The sequence below is a fragment of the Terrapene carolina genome, unplaced genomic scaffold, assembly GCF_002925995.2.
Source record: "Terrapene carolina triunguis isolate 2854851 unplaced genomic scaffold, T_m_triunguis-2.0 Scaffold66, whole genome shotgun sequence".
NCBI classification, from domain to species: domain Eukaryota; kingdom Metazoa; phylum Chordata; order Testudines; family Emydidae; genus Terrapene; species Terrapene triunguis.
The window spans coordinates 75266011-75288731 of record NW_020664417.1 but is presented as its reverse complement, the minus strand read 5'-3'; the positions used below and the strand labels follow the sequence as shown (position 1 = coordinate 75288731).

At 43.8% G+C, this 22721-nt stretch overlaps 1 protein-coding gene across 1 annotated transcript in view; it reads left to right on the top strand.

The window, feature by feature from the left end:
* The first annotated feature begins 13632 nt into the window (after positions 1–13632).
* LOC112115240 (ADP-ribosyl cyclase/cyclic ADP-ribose hydrolase 1) overlaps positions 13633–22721 on the top strand; it is a 43067-nt gene continuing 33978 nt past the window's right edge. Inside the window, exon 1 of the mRNA XM_026648131.2 lies at positions 13633–13936. Within this exon, the coding sequence (XP_026503916.2) occupies positions 13701–13936 (236 nt within the window). The 5' untranslated portion in view covers positions 13633–13700. The remainder of the gene's footprint in view (positions 13937–22721) is intronic.

Genomic DNA, 22721 nt, shown 5'->3' with positions numbered 1-22721 from the left:
TGTGCTTGTGTAACCCAAAGTAGAACACAGTGTGTCTTTGTCCCCTTCTAGCGGCTAATTCACATATGGGGATAAAAATTTATTATAGCTTTCAGCTAATGGAGTTACTCTTTTGGTTCAAGCAGCTCACGCCCTTAGCACTGAAGGTCCTAAATTCAAACTCTGCTGACAACCAAAGTCCTGGGCCATGTCCCAAGGAGCTTTCAACTGAAGTTAGACACAGACAAAGCAGTTCAGACCCAAGTGATGGTGCCCACTCTAAGCAGGTCATGACAGTGAAACCAGAGAGATGAGAAACGTGGGGGGAGGGCTAGCTCAGTGGTTTGAGCATTGGCCTGCTAAACCCAGGGTTATGAGTTCAATCCTTGAGGGGGCCACTTAGGGATCTGGGGCAAAATCAATACTTGGTCCTGCTAGTGAAGGTAGGGGGCTGGACTTGATGACCTTCCAGTTCCATTAATTTATTTATTTATTTTATTTATCAAAGACAAATTCAATAATTGAAACTAAAATGATACTGTTGCACTGTAACCTCCACCAGCCCCAGTGGTGGCACCTGTCTCTCACTGGAACTGAGGATTCTGGCCTGGATTTTCAAAGATGAATAGGTATATAAACACAGAAATATCTTAAGCCCTGTACCAGGGCCAGTCCCCACCTGAGCACCCCCTCATGGGCAGAGATCACTCTGCAGCACTCTTGCCCCTGTTTCCTTCTCTTCAGGGCCCCTTAAGAACTGCACAGTCCACAGTATTTCAAACAAAATTACCCCTTTTGGGTGGGGTCTAGTTTATTTAGTCTTGCACATTGTCCCCAGTGGCCCAATAGGCCAACCCCCCCCCCCCTTGACTAAGAGAACCCCACAGCCCTCCTTCTGGGACTTGGGCTATTCTTCTCCCTGGTCCCTTTCATTCACCCTTCACCAGTTCCACTCAGGTTGGCCACAAAGTCTGTCATGTACAAAACTCAGTGCCGTCTCTCCCTAGTACCACAAAACAAACACAAAGTATTTAACTCGTTTTTAAACTGGGCCGAGCCAGGCCTCGCTCTTCTTTCCTGCCTGTCGTCCCTCCTCTGTTTCAACAACCACTCTTAGGTTTTACTTGGCTGGAGCTCAGCCTTCCAATCTGGCTCCCAAACACCCCAGGTATTCCCTACAAAAACCCTTCTCACTCTCTGCAGCTTCCTTGTTGCTTTTTACAAGGAAGAATATGATCCAATCCAGGCGTATCTCTAGAAATCAGTGTTGACTAGCCACAGGCCCTCCAGTCTTTGTTACAGCCACAAATAAGAAGTCAGGAAAATTATCAGCACATTTGTCATAGCAATACCCGTTTATAAAATAAAATAAATGCATTGCAGCACTGCAATGTCCATGAGAAGTGCAGGAACCTTACCTGCATATAACAAAGAACAAGAGTGATACAAGACTGCATAAAAGCATTTCAAAGGCGCACACAACATCCACAAACCCTTCTGAAACCCCAGTAAGGCATACACACAGGCAGGTGTGCACACATGTACTCTGTGTTCAACTTCTGCCCACACACATACACCAGTGTCTGTGGATATACGTGTCTGATCAGATATTCAGAACCGATACCCATATAAAATGACCTTTGAAAAAGCCTATAAAAATATAGAGACAAGGTGGGTGATATTAGACCAACTTCTGCTGGTGAAAGAGACAAGCTTTCAAACTGTTTTAAAGATGTGAGTGTCATGCACCTTCCCCGACCAGCCCACATTGGTGTCGGTAAAGCGTCCCTAGTGATCTACCAACGCTTGTGGCCTTTTCTGTTGATTACTCTGGCGCCAAAACAGGGATATGTGTGCCATCTATCACTCCACTACAGTTCAGGAACCGGGCTGTTACAAATCCAAAGCTCAGCACACAGATCCAGGAATGTGGCCTTGCCAATCCAAAAGTTCTGCAGCTACTGCTCATCATCCCAAACCTGCATTACGATGTGATCCCACCAGTCAGTGCTTGTTTCTCAGGCCCAGAAGAGGTGCTCCCATCTGCAGCTGCTCCATGAATGCCACCACAACCTTGATTTGGTTCTCGCTATGTCCCACAGCGATCTCTTCTCCAAGGAATCATCATGTTCCCCACTGATCCAGTTCTTCTTGTAGCTGTGCAAATATTCCAGGATTGGGTGCTCTGTGCTTATAAGGTTCATGACACTAGTGCAGAGCTGTGCAGGCTCCATGCTTCTGTCAGAGATGGTGGACAGCGAGGAGGGCCACACAGGTTTGTGGGATTTTGAAAAAAAGGTGCAAAAATTATGGGATACAGATAACATGTGATGGAGACAGTTTCAAACTGGAAACCCCATGTTCCCAGTCACCCCACGCAACTCAGTTCAGCCCTGGATGTACACTGGATGATGGCAAGTTGCACAGTGGGATCTCTCTCTCTATGGGGCACTGCACTCTGCATTGACACCAGAACTCCTGGTGAGTGCATGCACTGCCGACACAAGGAGCCACGTATGCATGCGCACAAGTGATGTACTAACTGCAGTGTAGACATGCCCTATATAGATAAGAGAAACAAAGGGATGGGGGAAAGGGATATAGCAACCAAAAAAGTGAACTATGTGGTGGTTGGTAAATGCAATTTTTGTGCCATACATTTTCTCCATTGGTTTCTTTTTATTTTACTTTTACAGTTTGGGGTGAGGTTTTATTGGGAGGGGAGTAGCTAAATAGAGAGAAAGTAGGGACAAGAGGAAGGAAGAAATGGTGCATGGAAGGCTGGTGAAATGAGGCTGACATGGAGAGACCATGAGGGAAGGGGCAGGAGCGAGTTGAAGGGGACAGGGGAAGGAAAGCAGTTGGGCACTGATGATATACCCCAGTCCCTGCTGCAGCTGCTCCTCCTGGCTGAGTTTCTGGATGAGGCCTGGCCTCCCTGTGGTTTCTCTCTTTCTTGAGCTCACATGGTGGGGGGCATCTACCACATGGCCTTGGTCTCCCCAGAGTGGGGCTCTCCCCTGCAGAGTTCTGGGTCCGGGATGCTGGGGGGGAGGAGTAACTCTGGTTGGGTCTCAGCTCCCTGCTTCCTTATGGCTGTAGCTGCTACAGTTGCTTGTTTCTGTTCCTACCAGCTGAGTTTCTGGGTGGCCCCTCCCAGCAGTTTTGTTATCAGGAAATAGATAATATGAAAATGCACCACTCTATTCTTGTGTTTGAGTTGTTTGGCCTTGCCCAATAATTTACCTTTTTTTTGTTTGTTTTGTTTAGAAAAGGGGTGGGGAATACCTAGGTATCCACAAGTTATTCTAGTATCCATGAGCCTTACAAGAAAAAAAAAAAAACCACACACACACAATTAACCCCTCTTCATTTTTTTGTCCCACTCCCACTTCTGTGCTTCCTTCCATGCTTTTCCTGCCCATGAAATACTTCCCTTCTCCCTGTTTGCTGATTCTAATCCACTATCCTCTCCTTATCAGTTCCCTCCTAAAATTCCTTTCTGCCAGAGCACTCACTTCAAGAGGTGGTGAGTATGTGTGAATTAAATCAAGAGCAGAATCATCACATTCTTAAACAGAGAATCCCTTTGACTTAAGTGATACCTTCATCACCCCCTGCCACAACCCCCTTTTGTTATCCTTACTCATGTATCACATTTAAGATTAGACTGTAAACTCTTGGCGGCAGGAGTCTTATCAATTGCTTTGAAAAGCACCTAGTACAATGCTAGGCACTGCAGAATTAACTATTCACTGGTGAACAGGAGCAACAAACAAAGGAGTTTTCTGAGGGACTTCTCCAGGTGAAGGAGGAGTCAGGAGAGACTACGTGATCTTTGGGGTGAGGCTCTCTGTTTGTTGTAGCTGTGCAGTCCCAGGATACTAGAGAGGCACGGTGGGTGAGTTAATATCTTTTATTTGGCCAACTTCTGTTGGTGAGAGAGACAAGGTTTCGAGCTACACGTTATTGAATGGTGTGTTTTACCCCACTCACCTTGTCTCTTTACTTCATTTGTTTGTTGTGTGCTGGCTTGCTTGCTGTTTCCTGCTTGACTGAAGATTGTAGTGTGGTCTGTTTTGGGGGCTGTGTGCTGAGCCAAGTGGTTGGCTAGGCTGAGTTTATGCTATCCAGGCTCTAGCCTGCTATCCCTTGATCCATAACCCCTTTAGGGTCCTTTGACAAGGAGGCCAGACTAACTCTGGGAGAACATGTGTTTAAAAATCCAGCTCCTAAGTGACCAGCAGCAGCAAACAGGGGAGTTTAGAGAGGAAGTGTGAGAGGCATTCCTTCCAGGTCCAGTTCTCGAGCATAGGGAGCCCCATGACAGAGTGGGAGAGCACTCGACTGAGTGAGCTACCAAGGTTAGGAGAGTTTGGCTGCACTGAGGGTTCAGTAGCAGGGGGAGAAGGTGGCTGAGGGACTATAACCTAACTATTGGAAGGGCACCAGAAAAGTCCCTACAAAAGAAACAAAGGAGGGGGAGAGAGAGAAAAAGAAAGAAAAACCAACCCCCTCACAAAAATATCCCAAAACAACAAAAACAAACCCTGCAAGAGTAAAAATAATGCAGGCAGAGTCTAGCAGCAGAGTGGGGCTATCCAGTTTGTTGCACTAATGTAGCATGTATGATTACCTGATTAGTGGACAGGCGGAGAATGTGTGCATATGGTGCAAGCAGCTTGTGGCTCTCAGAGACACAATGCAGGCACTTGAGGCCAGAGTGGCTGAACTGGAGGAACTAAGGAAGACAGAGGTACATGAAGGAGACTTTCAGGGACACAATAGAGTGGTCCCACCCCCAGCTTGACAGTCTCTGTGCTGTTAAGGAGAATGACAATCTTGCAGAAGGAGAACATCAAGCTGGAGCACAGGGAAACAGTCCCATAGTTGGGACCCTCCTTCCAGATGATGTTATGGTATCCTCTTGCCCTGAAGATACCCCTTGTGGGAAGGGGGACTCCAGTTATTAGGAAGAGACAGATAATAGTAATGGGGGATCGGATTATTAGAAAGATAGATAGTTGGGTTTGTAATGACCAGGAGAACCCACGTGGTAGATTGCCGGACGGGTGCAAAGGTGGCAGATCTCATGAGACATCTAGACAGACGTATATGCACTGCTAGAGGAGCCAGGGATTGTGATACATGTAGGTACCAATGACATAGGAAAAGGTATGAGAGATTCCAAATTTAGGCTGCTAGGTAAGAAATGAAAATCCAGGAGCTCCATGGTAGCATTTTCCGAAATGCTCCCAGTTCCACGTGCAGGACCAGAAAGACAGTCAGAATTGCAGGGTCTCAATGCATGGATGAGATGATGGTATAGGAAGGAGGGTTTTAGGTTTATTAGGAACTGGGGAACCTTTTGGGAAAGGAGGATCCTATACAGGAAGGATGAACTCCACCTAAACCAACATGGAACTAGATTTCTGGCATGTAAAATTAAAAAGGTTGTGGAGGAGTTTTTAAACTAAGGGCTGAGGAAAAGCTGACAGGTGTGGAAGAGCACATGGTTCAGGTGAACACATCCCTTAGGGATGAATTCATTAAAGGGGAAACTCTACATCCTAGCAAAGAGAATAGGAAAGAAGTTGGTAAAGTACAGGTAGGAGTTAATGAGGAACAGTCAAATGTCAAAGAGTCGCATTTAAATATAACACATGAAGGCAAACAACTGAATATTGGCAAAATGTACAAATCATGCTAGAGGTTTAAAAACTAATATGGGTGAACCAGAGTGCCTACCATCAAATGAGGATACATTATGGAAACTTAGTGGAAAGAGGATTATCAATGGGACATGGTAATACCAGGTTACAAAATATATAGTAAGGGCAGAGTAGGTCATATTGGTGGGGGAGTGACACTATACATGAAAGAAAGCAGAGTCAAAGTAAAAATCTTAAATAAATCAAACTGTGCCATAGAATCTCTATGGATAGAAATTCCGTGCTTGAACAATAAGAGTGTAGCAGTAGGAATATACTAGTGACCACCTGACCAGGAAGTTGACAGTGATTGTGAGATGCTCAGGGAGATTAGAGAGGCTACAAAAGCAGAAAGTCCAATAATGATGGGGGATTTCAACTATCCTCATATTGACTGGGTACATGTCACCTCAGGAATGGATGTAGAGATAAAATTTCTAGACACCATAAAGGACTGCTTCTTGGAGCAGATTGTCCTGGAACCCACAAGGGGAGAGGCAATTCTTGATTTAGTCCGAAATGGCATACATCATCACAAGAGGTGTATATAGCTGAACCACTTGGTAATAGTGACCATAATGTAATTAAATTTACCATCTTTGTAGGGGGAAGTGCCAAAGAAACCATGACAGTAGCATTTCACTTCAAAAAAGGGAACTACACAAAATGAAGAAGCTAGTTAAGTGGAAATTAAAAGGAATAGTCACAAGAGTAAAATGCCTGCAAGCTGCATGGAGACTATTTAAAAAAGACCATAATAGAAGTTCAAACTAAATGTGTACCCTATCAAGCTATCCTCCAGTGGATCAAGAGCATGGGTATCAACCTCAGGCCAGACTGGTAGGAAACCGAGCACAAACCCCAAATTGGCTGTGAGTTCTATAATTCAATTTCACTAGCCAATTTTAAATATAAACTCCTCAGGCACTACATCTTTAACATGGAGTCACAAACAGTCCCCTGGGGTACTCCAATCTGTTTTGCCACCCAGGTAAGCTTGCCTTTGTGATAGATGGTCCCTACCACCAAAGATCACAGCAATATTCAGGTTAGTCCTATTCCCAAAGAACCAGTCACTTACCCCACGTCAATTGCATCTTAGATCTCACATCAAAGATAATGCTTGTAGCCAATCCTATAATAAACTATCTAAAGATTTATTATATAGGAAAAGGAAACAAGAGAGTTATTGACAAGGTTAACACAGGTGGACATATATACACACAAATGAGTTTCAATCTACGTTTCAGAAAAGTAATAGAAGCTTCTATGACTTAAGCCGAATGTGGATAGCGTATGTCCCGCAGACATAGCTACTACCGCCGACATAGCTACCACCACTCACAGGGGCTAAAGTAATTAAGCCAATGGGAGAGCTCTCTCACATCAGCTTAGAGTGGCTACACAGAGAGCTTATAGCAGTGGAGCTGCACCGATAAGTTCTCTCTTGTAGCCATAGCCTTATAGTACAAACCATTAAATATTACCTTACCACAGTGATTCTCAACCTGTGGTCCACAGACCCCTGAGGGTCCATGGACTATGTTTAAGGGGTCAATGAAAGACAGTCTGAAAACTGATTGAACAGAATTAACTATATACAGAGAATAGATTTCCAAAGCAGGCCGCACCGCCATTCAAAATTTTTTAGGGGTCCTCAATGAGTAAAGGTTGAGAACCACTGCCTTACAATATGGGATACAGATGTTATAAGTGAGATAAATGCATGCAACAACTTACAAGCATTTAATAAAATCTAAACACTAAGCCCATTTTTATAATTCTAGTATCTATTTTAACAATACTAACACACAAGTGAACCAGTCTGATTCCAGCTATGTGTTTGTCAATATTCAAGGGAGGCACAGGCACCTTGGTATAACATCACATACTCCAAATAAAACAGTAAGAGGACCAAAAAGTGCCACCATGGCTAAACAGCAAAGTAAAAGAGGCAAGTTAGAGACAAAAAGGCATCCTTTAAAAATTGGAAGTCAAATCCTAGTGGGGAAAATAGAAAGGAACATACAAGTCAAGTGTAAAAGTATAATTAGGCAGGTCAAGAAAGAATTTGAAGAACAATTTGCAAAAGACACACACACACACACACACACACACACACACAAAAATTACTGTTAGTTTTTAAGTACATCAGAAGCAGGAAGCGTGCCAAACAATCAGTGGGGCCACTGGACAATTGAGGTGCTAAAGGAGCACTCAGTGAAGACAAGGCCATTGTGGAGAAGCTAAATGAATTATTTGCATCCATCTTCACACCCTGAGCCATTCTTTTTAGGTGACAAATCTGAGGGCTAGTCTACACTGGCAATGTTAAAGCACTGCCACGGCAGCATTTTAATGTGCCTTGTGTAGTCACGGCAGAGCGCTGGAATAGAGCTCTCCCAGCGCTCTAAAAAACAAACAAACAAACAACAACTCACCTCCAGAAGGGGTGTAGCTACCAGCCCCGGGAGCGCGGCTCCCAGCACTGGTGCACTGTCTACGCTGGTGCTTTACAGTGCAGAAACTTGCTGCGCTCAGGGGGGTATTTTTTCATACCCCTGAGCGAGAAAGTTGCAGTGCTGTAAAGTGCCAGTGTAGACAAGCCCTGCGGCACTGTCTCAGATTGAGGTGTCAGTAAAGGAGGTTTTGGAACAAACTGATAAATTAAACTGTAATAAGTCACCAGGACCAGATGGTCTTCACCCAAGAGTTCTGAAGGAACTTGTACATGAAATTGCAGGACTCTGTGGTATGTAAACCATTACTTAAATCAGCCCCTGTGCCAGATGACTGGAGGCTAGCTAACGTAACACTGATTTTTAAAAAAAGACTCCAGAGGCGATCCCGGCAATTACACACTGCCAGGAGCGGCGCCAGGGTTTTTGCTGCCCTAGGCGGCAGCGCTCCTCCTCTGAGCATTCGGCGGCGGGGGTCCTTCCGCTCCATGTCTTCAGGGCACTTTGGCGGCAGGTCCCGAAGTGAGTGAAGGACCCGCTGCCAAATTTCCACTGAAGACCCAGAGCGGAAGGACCCCCCGCCGCCGAATTTCTGCCGAGGGCGGCAAAATGCCGCCCCCCAAATCCTGCCACCCATGGCGACTGCCTAGGGTTGCCTAGTGGAAGCGCCGCCCCTGCACGCTGCTAAATCTAACTTCATTACCATGCAATTTGATCGAAACTACTGTAAAGGACAGAATTATCAGACACACAAACAAACATGATACGTTGGGGAAGAGTCACCATGGCTTTGTAAAGGGATATCATGCCTCACCAATCTATTAGAATTCTTTGAGGGGTTAACAAGCATGTGGACAAGGGTGACCAGTCAATGTAATGTACTTGGACTCGCAGAAAGCAAAATGGCAGATGAAATTCAATGTTGATAGGGGAAAAGTAATGCACATGGGATTATTTTTTCCAAACTATACATACAAAATGATGGGGTCTAAATTAGCTGTTACCACTCAAGAAAAAACATCTTGGAGTCAACGTAGATAGTTCTCTGAAAACATCTGCTCAATGTTTAGTGGCAGTCAAAAAAATCAAACCAAACCAAACCAAAAAACCCTAACAGAATATTAGGAACCATTAGGAGGAGGATAGCTATTAAAACATGATTCCACTATACAAGTCCATAATACACCTACACTTGGAATACCACGTGCCATTCTGGTTGCCCCATTTCAAAAAAAGATACTTTAGAATTTGAAAAAAAATACAGAAAAGGGCAACAAAAGTGTTCAGATGTATGGAACATCTGAAAGAGATTAAAAAGGAGAGATTAAAAAGACTGTTCATTTTATAAAAGAGATGACTTAGGGGAGGATATGATAGAGGTCTGTACCATGAATGGTGTGGAGAAAGGATAAATAGGACTTCCCTATTCACTTTCACATAACACAGTAACCAGGGGTTACCCAATGAAATTGATGGGGGATGTTGTGAAGGCTCAAAGTATAACTGGATTCTAAAACCAATTAGATAAAACTCAATGAGGATAGGTCCATCAACGGCTATTGGTCAGGGACTAAACCCCATGCTGTGGGTGTCCCTAAGCCTTTGACTGCCAGATGCTGGGACTGGACGATGGGATGGATCACTCAAAATTGCCCTGTTCTTTCATTCCCTCTGAAGCATCTGGCACTGAACACTGTCAGAAGACAGGATACTGGGCTAGATGGATCACTGGTCTGATCCAGACCAGAAAAAAAGAAAACTATTCAAAAAAACAAAACAAAAACCCTCACAAATGACTAGGAACCAGTAAAATTCATTCACAAGATATCATTATGGCCATGAATTTAGTAAAAAAAAAAAAACAGATTGGACATGAATATGGATAAATGAGAGTATTTATTAGATTAAATAAGATAAAAATAGGGGACATTTATCCTCATTCAGGATATAAGCCAGTTGCTAACTGAGAGGGGGTAGGAAAAACTTTCCTTATGGGCAAGTTGTCACTTAATTGTCTAGGATGGGATTTCCTTCCTCTGAGGCATCTGATACTGGCCACTGTTGGGAGACAAGATAGCCAATTTTATGTGGTATCAGCCTTACCCGCCATGGCAATTCCAGCATTCCTATGATTATACAGAGAACCTTGTTACATTTTCTAGTTGTAAGTTAGAAGACTACAAAGCACGTTGCTAGAAGCCAGGATTACATTGCCTTTCAGCAGGAGTGCCTACATAAGTCAATTTGCCTCCAAACCTACTAAGGATCTGATTTTCTGAGCATGCTGTATCTCTTGCTGACTTCAAGGGTAGCTACAGGTGCTCAGTTCCTCTAAAGATTAGATCATAAGTAATGCTTCCCACAGACTCCATCAAACTAGTTGATCAAAACACTTGAAGTAAGACGTCTGACATAACTGGGAAAACAGATGAGGCTGAAGATGGTTCCTTATTTACTGTTCCCAGTTCCATATTCAAAGGTCAAAATTTTTCTAAAATGTATCAACAGAAGATGAAATTTTTAGAAATTTCATCAAAATAAATGTGGCTGAATTCTATTATAAAATTTATATACATAATTAATTCACTATATATATTAATAGTTACTCAAATAAGGAAGTAGGCTTTTGACTGGATGTGTGTGACAATATACTTCTTGGGTCACTCCCACAGATGAAGCTTCATTTCTGGGCAAAATTCTGCCAAATATTGTACCCTTCTTTCTATTTTGCATTTTTTTGTTAGTAAACATACAATGTACACCAGCCAAAAACAATATTCAACCAATTTGTTGCAAATCCAGCCGTAATACTTGAACTGTCTATATAATTTCTGTGACAAATTAAGAAGACTTATGTCATCAGAATAAGGAATCGGTTCTGGGAGAGGCATGTCACAGGAATGTGTCACTTGGGATGGCTCAAGAAGTATTTTGTCACGTAAAGCCAGTCAAAGCCGATTTCTTTATTTGAATAAGAGTATGTCTACATGAGGGGATTAGCTCCGAGCCAGCGCTCGGAGCCTGCCTACACTAGCGCTTTAAAGCACTCAGACTTGCTGCGTTCAGGGGGGTGATTTTTCACCCCCCTGAGCCAACAAGTTAGAGCGCTATAAAATGTAAGTGTAGACAAGCCCTAAGTAGTTACTAGAAAGACAAGGTGAGTGAGGTAATATCTTTTATTGGACCAACTTCTGTTGGTGAGAGAGACAAGCTTTCTAGCTACACAGAACTCTTCTTCATGTCTGGGAAAGGAACTCTGAGTCACAGCAAACATGTAAGATTGAACAGATTGTTTAGCATAAGTAGTTAGCACATATAGTTCATTCCTGAGCGCAGTGCACTAAATGCCCCAATAACAAGTACCAAGTGGGTGAAACCAGACCCTCATTATGCTCTCAAATGAACTCTCACAGGAAAATGGTAAGACAAAAATACTCTATCACTTGAGGGGTGATCACTCTATATCTGACCTTTCAGTCCTCATCCTCACAGGAAACCTGCACAACACTTTCAAAAGATGAGCCCGGGAGCTTAAATTCATTACTCTGTTAAGACACCAAAAATCATGGACTGAACAGAGATACTGGATTTATGGCTTACCCACTAACCCCCTCCTTTTTGTCCTATGACTACAGAGGTGTTAATGGGCCACTGAACCTTGAATGGCCCCTTACAATATGTGCTAACTACTTATGATAAACAATCTCCTCACCCTTGCATTTTGCTGTGACTCTGGGAGTTCCTTTCCCAGACATGTTTCAGAGTAGCAGCTGTGTTAGTCTGTATCCACAAAAAGAACAGGAGAAGTGGGCTGTTGCCCACGAAAGCTTATGCTCAAATAAATTTGTTAGTCTCTAAGGTGCCACAAGTACTCCTGTTCTTTTTCCCAGACATGAAGAAGAGCTCCATGTAGCTGGAAAGCTTGTCTCTCTCACTAAGGGTATGTCTACGCTGGAAACTTCAAAGCGCTGTCATGGGAACGCTCCCGTGGCAGTGCTTTGAAGTGCAAGTGTGGTCGTGCGGGAGCACTGGGAGAGAGCTCTCCCAGTGCTCCTAGTAATCCACCTCCACAAGCCTGAGCTTGTCTACACTAGCACTTTAAAGCGCTCAGACTTCCTGCGCTCAGAGGGGTGATTTTTCACATCCCTGAGCCAGCAAGTTAGAGCGCAATAAAATGTAAGTAGACATACCCTAACAGAAGTTGATCCAATAAAAGATATTACCTCAGCCACCTTGTCTCTCTAATATCCCGGGACCGACATGGCTGCAACTAAACTGCATACATAAATAATTATGAGTTAATCAATAGTTAATTACTAATATAAATGGCAATAAAATGCAATCACATTTTAGTGTAATTTAAAAAAAAAATCTTGCATTGATGATTTTGAAAAATTTTTAGCCTTTGAATAAGAAACCAATTTCAATCTCAGAGAATAGTTTGCACCCTGTCGGCTTTTATAGCATAGCCACAACACTTCACAATTAACAGGGTTCTGCTTAGAAGTGGTTTACAATCAATCCAAGATTATATGCAGAGAAAGGGGGGGAAGAGAAAGAAAAAGTGCTTTTCAGATATATTTTTCTCACTATGGAAAACATTTTGGCTTTGGTTAAAATTGTCTAAAAGCCACTGTTGATGTTGATGTTTATTAGTGTGTCTGCAGGATATAAAATAATTAATGGCAAAGTACGGGTGAATCAAGTGCTCATGCTTACATTCGCAAGAGTAAGGGGACACAAATTAAAATTGAGGAAACGATTTTCCAAAATTAAATACAGACAGCGTGGACCATTTTTACACAATTGTTACTTGCTCTGTCTGTAGACAAACTTCTATTCCCTGCAAGCTTTACCAAGTAAGGACTTCAGGGTTTGGTATTCTACAATTAACTTGTGGAATTTACTGCCACAGGATATTAATGAGGCAAAATAGCTTTAAAAGATTCAGAGAGGATTAAACACTGAAGAGCAACAAAAGTATCTGCAGTCAGTCACTTTGGAGTAGCTAGAATAAAAGTTACAAGACTGGCAAATCCTCCCACTTCAAGGCACAAAATAATTTCCACTTCTTTTTTTGCCCCGTCTGCCCACAGTATTGCATGTATGGTGGGAAGCAGGGAGGTTGTAGAGAGGGGATGGGTGGGGGTTGGCCTTCCTCTGAAACATCAGGGACAGGCTACTGTCAGAGGTGGGTCTTTCACACTAAGCGACCCATTGATTTATTTAGGTAAGGAAACTCCAGTGACACTATGCTATCTTTGCAACATCCTTTAATGTCACAGATGCTGCTAATAAGATTGCAAATGTGCATAAACCATCCCACTGGTTCGTGTACGTTTTGTGCTCCAGTCTGAATCAATACTGCTGTTCCTTTTTCTATGTGGTATTTCAGCCCAGCAAGCAGCAGGTCACTGTTAGCTTCCACGTCAGTCAGTCAGCGTGTGAAGGCAGAGAGGGAGGGGGGAGTGCCATTTGGCACATTAAAAAGCTACTTTTCTGTCGTGACCGGGAGAGCAGTTGCTGCTGCTGTTCACAAACTTAATCTACGATGCCCTTGCAAAACAGGTCCTCCAGGACACGGCAGCGTACCGTCCTTTTAGTGGTCATCATGGTCCTGATAGTGACAATTGTTGCTGTGCTGGCTGCTGTGCTGCTGGCAAATGGAATGAAAGAGACTAGCATGGAGCTGCTACAGTGGAAAGGCAGAGGAACCACTAAAAATCTGCAAGAAGTCATCCTCGGGAGGTGTTATAATTACATTACAACAGTGAACCCTGAGCTGAGGTGAGTAATAATTACAGTCATGCATAATGTGGTTTAATGGCAAAGACAGGCAAAGAGCTAACTACTAACTCAACTAATGCATCCGATGAAGTGGATTCTAGCCCACGAAAGCTTATGCCCAAATAAATTTGTTAGTTTCTAAAGTGCCACAAGGACTCCTCGTTGTTTCAACTGAAACAATATCCCGTGTTATCAGCCGAACAAGGAAAACAGAGGAATTAGAACTTATTACAAGTATTTTGGAGCAAAACATATAAAGTCAGATTTAAAATTGGTTACATCCTGTTGAACATTTTTGGGAGTGGATTGAGGGTGCGCAAAACAGCACAGCAAATGAGAGTGTGAAACAACAGTAATTTGGGGGCAAATTCTGCCCGCACATATAAATGTGCACCTCCTTCAAAAATCTCATAGAACCAAACATCTAAACTCTGGGCCAGAGTCTAGTAAGTTTTAATGTGTGGATGTGACAGCAGTGAAGTTTAACTGCAATCTGTGAAGAACTAATGTCGTATATAACATTTAACCCATATAACCAAATATGTGAGTGTATGTGAAAGAGAGCGCAGGAGGCTGGGAAGTCATTTTAAGAAAGATCTCTATTCAGTTGCTTTTTTCCTTCTGGGAGTGAGAAGAACATTGAGAAATTCCTTTAAAATATGCAAAACAGATATTGTGGTAATGTGGGTCAGAGGACTTGCCTAAGTTCACTGTAAGCACATGGGGCTTTCAGGCTTGTGTAAAAAGATTGATTGCAACTGGTCATATGATTAGTGCTGGGGATACTCTGCAAAATCTTCCATACACATGTATTTACTGAACTCCATCAGTGTGCTTGGTGCCGTACATTATACAGAGGATGAAATAATTCCTACCCTAAGGAGCTTAGGATTTGAATACTTAAAGCATGTTGGAGAGAGAGGGCATTTCAAGTGTAAAGGCTTGCACTGAAGGGGCCAGACAAAAGTGGAAGATATAGAAGTGGCATTTAGAGAAGCAGCTGGGAAGAGCTCTTGCAGCAGAAGCGGGAACAGGAAAAGAGGATATGAAAGCAGAGACTGTAGGCCAGGACAGAGCTGAGCAGAGTCTTGAAGGGGAGGAGGTTTCAACTTCTCTTCCTCCTTGCAGACAGAGGTTGAAAGTCCAGGGATTCCTTGTTGGAGAGGCAAGGAGTCTGGCAAGGGAAGCATCATCCTGCCTTTTCCCAGGCCCTGCAAAATACCACCCCCCTGCCCCGGAATTCAACATGGATTGGGCACTGTATTGTGGGAGGGAGCAGGGCTGAGGCAGGACAGCCGTTCTACACAGTACGATTCCACCCCTACACCTACAGAGTCAACATTTTCCTGCTGAAGTGCTGTCATGTTTAACTTATGTGCCTGCCCCCGCTCCATAATGGCACTGACATAATTTAAACAAAATATTAACTGGTTTCCTGCTAGATTGCAGCAATCAACAAATCTTGCCTTCTGCTGTCTAGTGCTGAGACTACTGTATACACAACCTAAAATCTGCAGTATTTGAAGGGAAACTGTCATGATAAAAAGCCTTGACCCTGATCTTGTGGTAATTTAAGCATAAGCTTAATTTTAAGCATGTGAGTAGTATCACTGAAGTCAATGGAGCTATTCAGATGTGTAAAATTAAGCCAGTACACAAGTGTTTGCAGGATCAGGACATCCTAATAAAAAGAAAAGAAAAAAAAGTTTCCTTGTCAATATTACTAAAAATGCATTCAATTATTAAACTGAAATAACTTTTAAAGCTTAACAGTCTTTTCAATAGGTATATTATTTACTTACTTTTTAATAAGGGCACTGAAAGTGTGCAGTCAGGGCATGTCTGCACTGGCAGAGTTACAGCACCACTCAGAGAGCACTGTTGTGTGTTAACACTGTGAGGCTGTGTCTACACTGGCAAGTTTCTGCGTAGTAAAGCAGCTTTCTGCGCTGTAACTCCCGAGGTGTACACAAGTGCCAAGCCACTTAGTGTGCAGAAACTGAGCAGTTGCAGCGCTGTAAAAAAACCCACCCCGAGAGGCGTAGAGCTTTCTGTGCTGGGGCTACAGCACCGTGATGCCAGTGTAGACATCCTGGTTGATTGCAGCGCTGTGATTGGCCTCTGGGAGATGTCCCACAATGCCTGTTCTCACCTCTCTGGTCATCGGTTTGAACTCTACTGCCCTGCCCTCAGGTGACCAACCATCATCCCCACCCCATAAATTCCTTTGGAATTTTGAAAGTCCCCTTCCTGTTTGCTCGGTGATGTGTGCAGTGGTCTCAGTGCATCTTCCCAGGTGGCCATGCCTGCTCCACGCACCAGGTGATCCTCTGCTTGGAGCAATGCCAAGCTGCTGGACCTCATCGGCATTTGGGGAGAGGAGGTTGTGCAGTCCCAGCTGCACTCCAGACATAGGAATTATGATACCTATGGACAGATTTCACGGTGCAGTGCAGGGTGAAAGTGAAGGAGCTGTGGAATGCCTACCACAAGGCACAGGAGGCAAACTGCCTCTCTGGTGCTGTGCCCATGAGCTGCCGGTTCCACAAAGAGCTGGACACAATACTCGGCGGCGACCCCACCTCCACTGCGAAGACCACTGTGGATACTTCAGTGGTTCGCGTGCCAGTCGAAAGTGGACTGAACCAGGAGGAGGAAATCTTGGATTAGGATGTTGAGGGGGACCCAGAGGCAGAGGATGACTCGGAGGTCAGAGATGCATGCAGCCAGGAGGAGGCTAGCCAGTCACAGCTGGCTAGCCTCAACCGTCAGATGTTGGTGAAGCGCAAACAGGAGAGGCGGCCCCTGGTAAGCGGATTTGATTTGGGGAATCGCTGAAGCAAGTTGTTGGGGGCAGGAGGGTTGAAGAAAGCAGGCTTGTTTCCCACCGCATGCGTAATCTGAGCAGTGGAACAGGCTGTTGATTGACTCCCTCACTTCATGGGAATCTCCCTCAGAGATCTCCAGGAAACTCTCGTGGAGATACTGGGCAATCTGCTGCCACAGGTTCTTCAGCAGAGTTGCTTTGTTTCTTGCCCCATTAACGGTAACTTTCCTGCGCCACTGTGCCATCACGGGGAGATAGGGGTACCATTGCTGCACACAGGTGAGCCGCATAGGGGCCAGGGCCAGGGTGGAAGCCGCAGTCTTGGCGAAGCTCCTCCCTTGATTCCCTGCTCATCCTCAGCAGCAAGATATCTTCCATAATGATCACATCCTGTGGAAAGTGTGGGTACAGGAATGATTATCAGGCCCGCCCTACAGTGCTGGCTCTCCCCAAGAGGCATGTGCCCAGTGTACAGCAGGATCCGGTCCAGGAAGAGTGATTTACCCTGCCCCTGTGGCTACTCACCATTTTAGGGTCTTGTGGCTCATGTGTATGCCCACAGCATTAAGGGGTAGGCGGGGTCTCCCAGGATCACAATGGGCGTTTCGACTTCCCCTATGGTGATCTTCTGGTCTGGGAAGAAAGTCCCTGCTTGCAGCTTCCTGAACAGGCCAGTGTTCTGAAAGATGCGTGTGTTATGCACCTTTCTGGAACAGCCCGTGTTAATGTCTGCGAAATGCCCACGGTGATCCACAAGCACCTGGAGAACCATTGAGAAATATCCCTTGCGATTAATGTACTCAGTGGCTAGGTGGTCTGGTGCTAGAATTGGAATATGCATGCCATCTATTGCTCCTCCGCAGTTAGGGAAGCCCATTTGTGCAAAGCCATTAACAATATCATGCATGTTGCCCAGAGTCATGGTCTTTTGGAGCAGGATGCGCACTTCCGTCAACATGAGTCCAACAGTTGACTTTCCCACTCTAAACTGGTTAGTGACCGATTGGTAGCAGTCTGGAGTAGCCAGCTTCCACAGTGCAACCGCCATGCGCTTCTCCAACGGCAGGGCAGTTCTCATTCTTGTGTTCTTGAGCTGCAGGGCTGGGTTAGCTCATCACACGGTTCCATGAATGTGGCTTTCCTCATCTGAAAGTTCTGCAGCCAAAAGCTCATCATCCCAGATGTGCATGATGATGTGATCTCACCATTCAGTGTTTGTTTCCCAAGCCCAAAAGCAGCATTCCACTGTGAACGACACAAGCAATCTCGTGTCGTAGCTACTACACGTGGCGAGATCAATGTTGCACTCTTCTTGCCTTTGTAGTTTAAGGAATGAAACCTATAGGACTAATATATATATATATATATATATATATATATATATATATATATATATTCTCATAGTTTAAGTATTTGGTTTATTGTAATAGGTTTATAGATTTATATTAAAGTAAGTTTGGCTGTAATGCAAGAGACCTACAGGCCATATCCTGTACGTTAAGCCAAGGCAAAGTTAGCATATCTATATTAAGACCTTTTACTCAGAAAGCAAAGTTGACCTATATCTTGTTACCTAAATAGATAAGTACCCACATCTGTGTCTATGACCTTTTATCTAGACCGATAGACAATGGAGAATGGCATAGGGGTTTTTTCAATGTTGTACCCACAGACTTAACAAGTTCACCACAAGAGACTGATGTGAATACATACCTGTCATCAATACGCACATACATACTAGCCTATTGGGTAAGCGTACCCTAACATTTTGTGGGTGAGGAATGAAATTTGGGCCTAGGAGGAAGGATTTCCGGCACTTTGCCCTATAAAAGAGGTAACCCACCTCAATAGAGTACTCCATCTCCATTCTCACTTACTCTGCTCTATCATTCTCACGTACATTCTATTTCTACTCTATCTATTTACGATGACTACTAGTATACTTCTTAAACTTTAAGTTTCAAGGGAACTAGGCTAAGCTTGATTTCCCTAAGTTTTATTCCTAGTTTTGTTTATTAGGTTTTGATTTTAAGTTTAAGTTAGTCAAGTAAACCCTAATTTAGTTTTGATAGCTCTTAGCATTAGATTTCTTCTAAGCACTGCATCCCTCATGCAAGAATTGAGAAACCTGAACTGCAAGGCTGGTCCTGCGTCTCTTACCACCAGATTATCAAGGAAGGGTGTGAGTATATTAACCAAAGTTTTGTTGCATATAATACTATATTAGCATATGTATCTTTTGAATAGCAGTAATGCAATTGTAACTTTGTAACTCTGGGTATTGTACCATTTACTTACTATTATTGATTTTAATGAAAAGTCTTTAAGGCTATATCTGTCTCAGTGTGACCTTCCTGTCATACCCCCCAAGGGTCCTTTGTAAATTCTGTGGAGCCTGATTCGGGACAAGAACTTTTATCTTCTGATCAAACAGATTGGCGAGCCTAAGACCCATACTAATTAATATTAATGATTATTAATATTAAATAAAACAATTAATAAATTAAATTCCCATATTATCCAAATTAATATTATCAGTACACCCTAAATCAGGCTACAGGAATAACTCCACTGCCACTCGTGACATGTTGGTCAGAGAGAGCAGCATATTGGTCAATAGTTCGGGATCCATTCCTGCAGCCCGAAGAGGCAGGGCATGCAATACACAAAAGGTTGAAAGATGGGGCCAAATGCAGATGAAAGCACTGGGATTGCTGGGATGTGAAGCAATGCATCATGGGGCACTGGTACAGGACCCACAATGCCCCGCGACCCCCTCCGCCTTCCCACAAGTCTTAGCGGCAAAAGAGAAAGAGGTGCTCTGTGGGATAGCTGCCCAGAGTGCACCTCTCTGAATACCACTGCAAGTGCCGCAAGTGTGAACACACTATAAACAAAAGTGAAACTTCAGCTGCCTGTGCAATAGCAAGTTTCTAGTCACTTACAGGTTCTCATGCACTAGACCAGGTGTGGGCAAACTTTTTGGCCCGAGGAAATTGTATGGCGGGCCATGAATGCTCACAAAATTGGGGTTGGGGAATGAGGTGTGTGTGTGGGGTGAGGGCTCTGGGGTGGGGCTGGGGGGTGAGGAGTTTGGGATATAGGAGGGTGCTCTGGACTGGGATCATGGGGTTTGGAGGGCAGGAGAGGGATCAGGGCTGGGGCAGGGGGTTGGGGCGTGGGGAGAGGCTCAGGGGTGCAGGCTCCAGGCGGTGCTTACCTCAAATGGCTTCCAGAAGCAGTGGCATGTCCCTTCTCCAGCTCCTACACGGAGGTGTGGCCAGGCAGCTCTGTGCGCTGCACCGTCTGCAGGCTGCAGCTCCCATTGGCTGCAGTTCCCAGTCAATGGGAGCTTCAGGGGTGGCACTTGGAGTGGGGTCAGTGTGCAGAGCAGAGTCCCCTGGCTGTCCCTACACATAGGAGGCAGAGCGGGGCCATGACATGGCTTCCGGGAGCCATGTGGAGCAGCCCCTGACCCTGCTCCCCGGCTGGAGAGGGGCAAGCCCCAGACCCCGTTCTCCATCAGGAGCTCAAGGACCGGATTAAAATGGCTGGCTGGCCAAATCCGGCCCGCAGGTCATAGGTTGCCCACCCCTACACTAGACCAAGGGTGTAACACTTGGCAAGGAATTGTTTGTTTAAATAAATTAAAAAAACAAAACAAAACAATGAAAACATGTTAAGTCATGCCGACTGGTCCTAGGTTTTCAAAAAGATTATTTTTAAACAAAACCTAAAGCATTGTTTGAATTTGGACCTGATAATAGCTATTTAAGGAGGACAAACATTTATTCTTAACATAGAAAAGTGCATTTTCTACTAAAACAAGAAAAAAAAATGTAAACAATTAACCTTTTAAAACAACGTGAACAGGAAATTTACATTTGAAATACACCTTTACCCCGATATAAAGCTGTCCTCGGGAGCCAAAAAAAAAAAAAAATCTTACTGCATTATAGGTGAAACCGCGTTATATCGAACTTGCTTTGATCCGCTGGAGTGCACAGCCCCGCCCCCCCCGGAGCACTGCTTTACCGCGTTATATCCGAATTTGTGTTATATCGGGTTGCGTTATATCCGGGTGAAGGTGTACTGACATTATTGGAGGGAAAGGGGAAGGCGGGACTATATTAACTTGCCTACATCTGTAATGTTCATGCAGAGGATGGCTAAGAGTATTAGCTATATGTTCTTAGCTCTGATCTTGGATTCCTCTTTCCTGATCCTACTTGACATTAGTGTAATTTTTGATACAAGTGTACATTGATCACTATTCTGTTTGAGCACCCTGATCACAAAGCCAGTGCCTCATGGACACACGGTAGAATCATACCTCAACAAACATTGTTCTTTCATGTCTAATTTAGGTTTTACAGCTCTCTCTCTATTATGGAGCACCCAAAAGATCTTGAGGAGCTTCTCCAGCAATCTTATTAACACCTTCAGTCATGGACATAATTTTCTGCAATAACACCCAGCTCTACATATTTGTTTCCACCCACCCCAATCCTTTTGCTTATCTTGACTTTCAGCTCCTGGCTAAGCCACAACTTCCTACTCCTGAATGATTTCAAGATTGAAGTCCTCACACTGTATGAAAATACTTGTTCTCAGTCTCTAAATTTGCTACAAAGATCAGAAATTTTGGAGTCAAAACTTCTTCACCAACATCCCTTTGTCCTCCTACATCTGCTTTGTTTAAGAACATAAGAACAGCCATACTGGGTCAGACCAAAGGTCCATCTAGCCCAGTATCCTATTTTCTGACAGTGGCCAACACCTGGTGCCCCAGAGGGAATGACAGAACAGGTAATCATCAAGTGATCCATCCCATGATGCCCATCCCCAGTTTCTGGGGAACGGAGGCTAGGGACACCATCCTCCATGCGCCTATCCTCCATGAACTTATTTAGTTCTTTTTTGAACCCTGTTATAGTTTTGGCCTTCACAGCGTCCTCTGGCAAGGGGTTCCACGGGTTGACTGTGCATTTTGTAAAAAAATACTTCCTTTTGTTTGTTTCAAACCTGCTGCCTACTATTTTCATTTGGTGACCCCTAGTTCTTGTGTTACGAGAAAGAGTAAATAACACTTCCTTATTTACTTTCTCCACACCAGTCATGATTTTACAGATCTCGATCATATCCCCCCTTAGTCATCTCTTTTCCAAGCTGAAAAGTCTCAGTCTTATTAATTTTTCCTCATACGGAAGCCGTTCCATACCCCTAATCATTTTTGTTGCCCTTTTCTGAACCTTTTCCAATTCCAATACATCTTTTTTGAGATGTGGCAATCACATCTACACACAGTATTCAAGATGTGGGTGTACCATGGATTTATATAGAGGCAATAGGATATTTTCTGTCTTATTATCTATTCCTTTCTTAATGATTCACAACATTCTGTTCGCTTTTTTGACTGTCGCTGCACATTGAGTGGATGTTTTCAGAGAACTATCCACAATGACTCCAAGACCTCTTTCTTGAGTGGTAACAGCTAATTTAAACCCCATCATTTTATATGTATTGTTGGGATTATGTTTTCTAATGTGCACTACTTTGCATTTATTAACATTGAATTTCATCTGCCATTTTGTCACCCAGTTTTGTGAGATCCTTTTGTAGCTCTTCGCAGTCTGCTTTGGACTTAACTATCTTGAGTAGTTTTGTATCGTCTGGAAATTTTGCCACCTCACTGTTTACCCCTTTTTCCAGATCATTTATGAACTTCACAGACCTGGAGTATTGCCAGATTGTTTGCTGACGGTTTCTATGATTAATCATCTCTTCAGTCATTTCCTTGAGTATTGCATATCCCTCTTTTGTCTTTCAGCAAAGCAAAATCCCCAAAGTGCCACAATACCATCATCACTTACTCCTGAAATAAATCCAAATGCACACAATGTATAATGTTATATATCTATTAGTGTTAACTTGGCCACAGTGCCAGTCCTGTTTAAC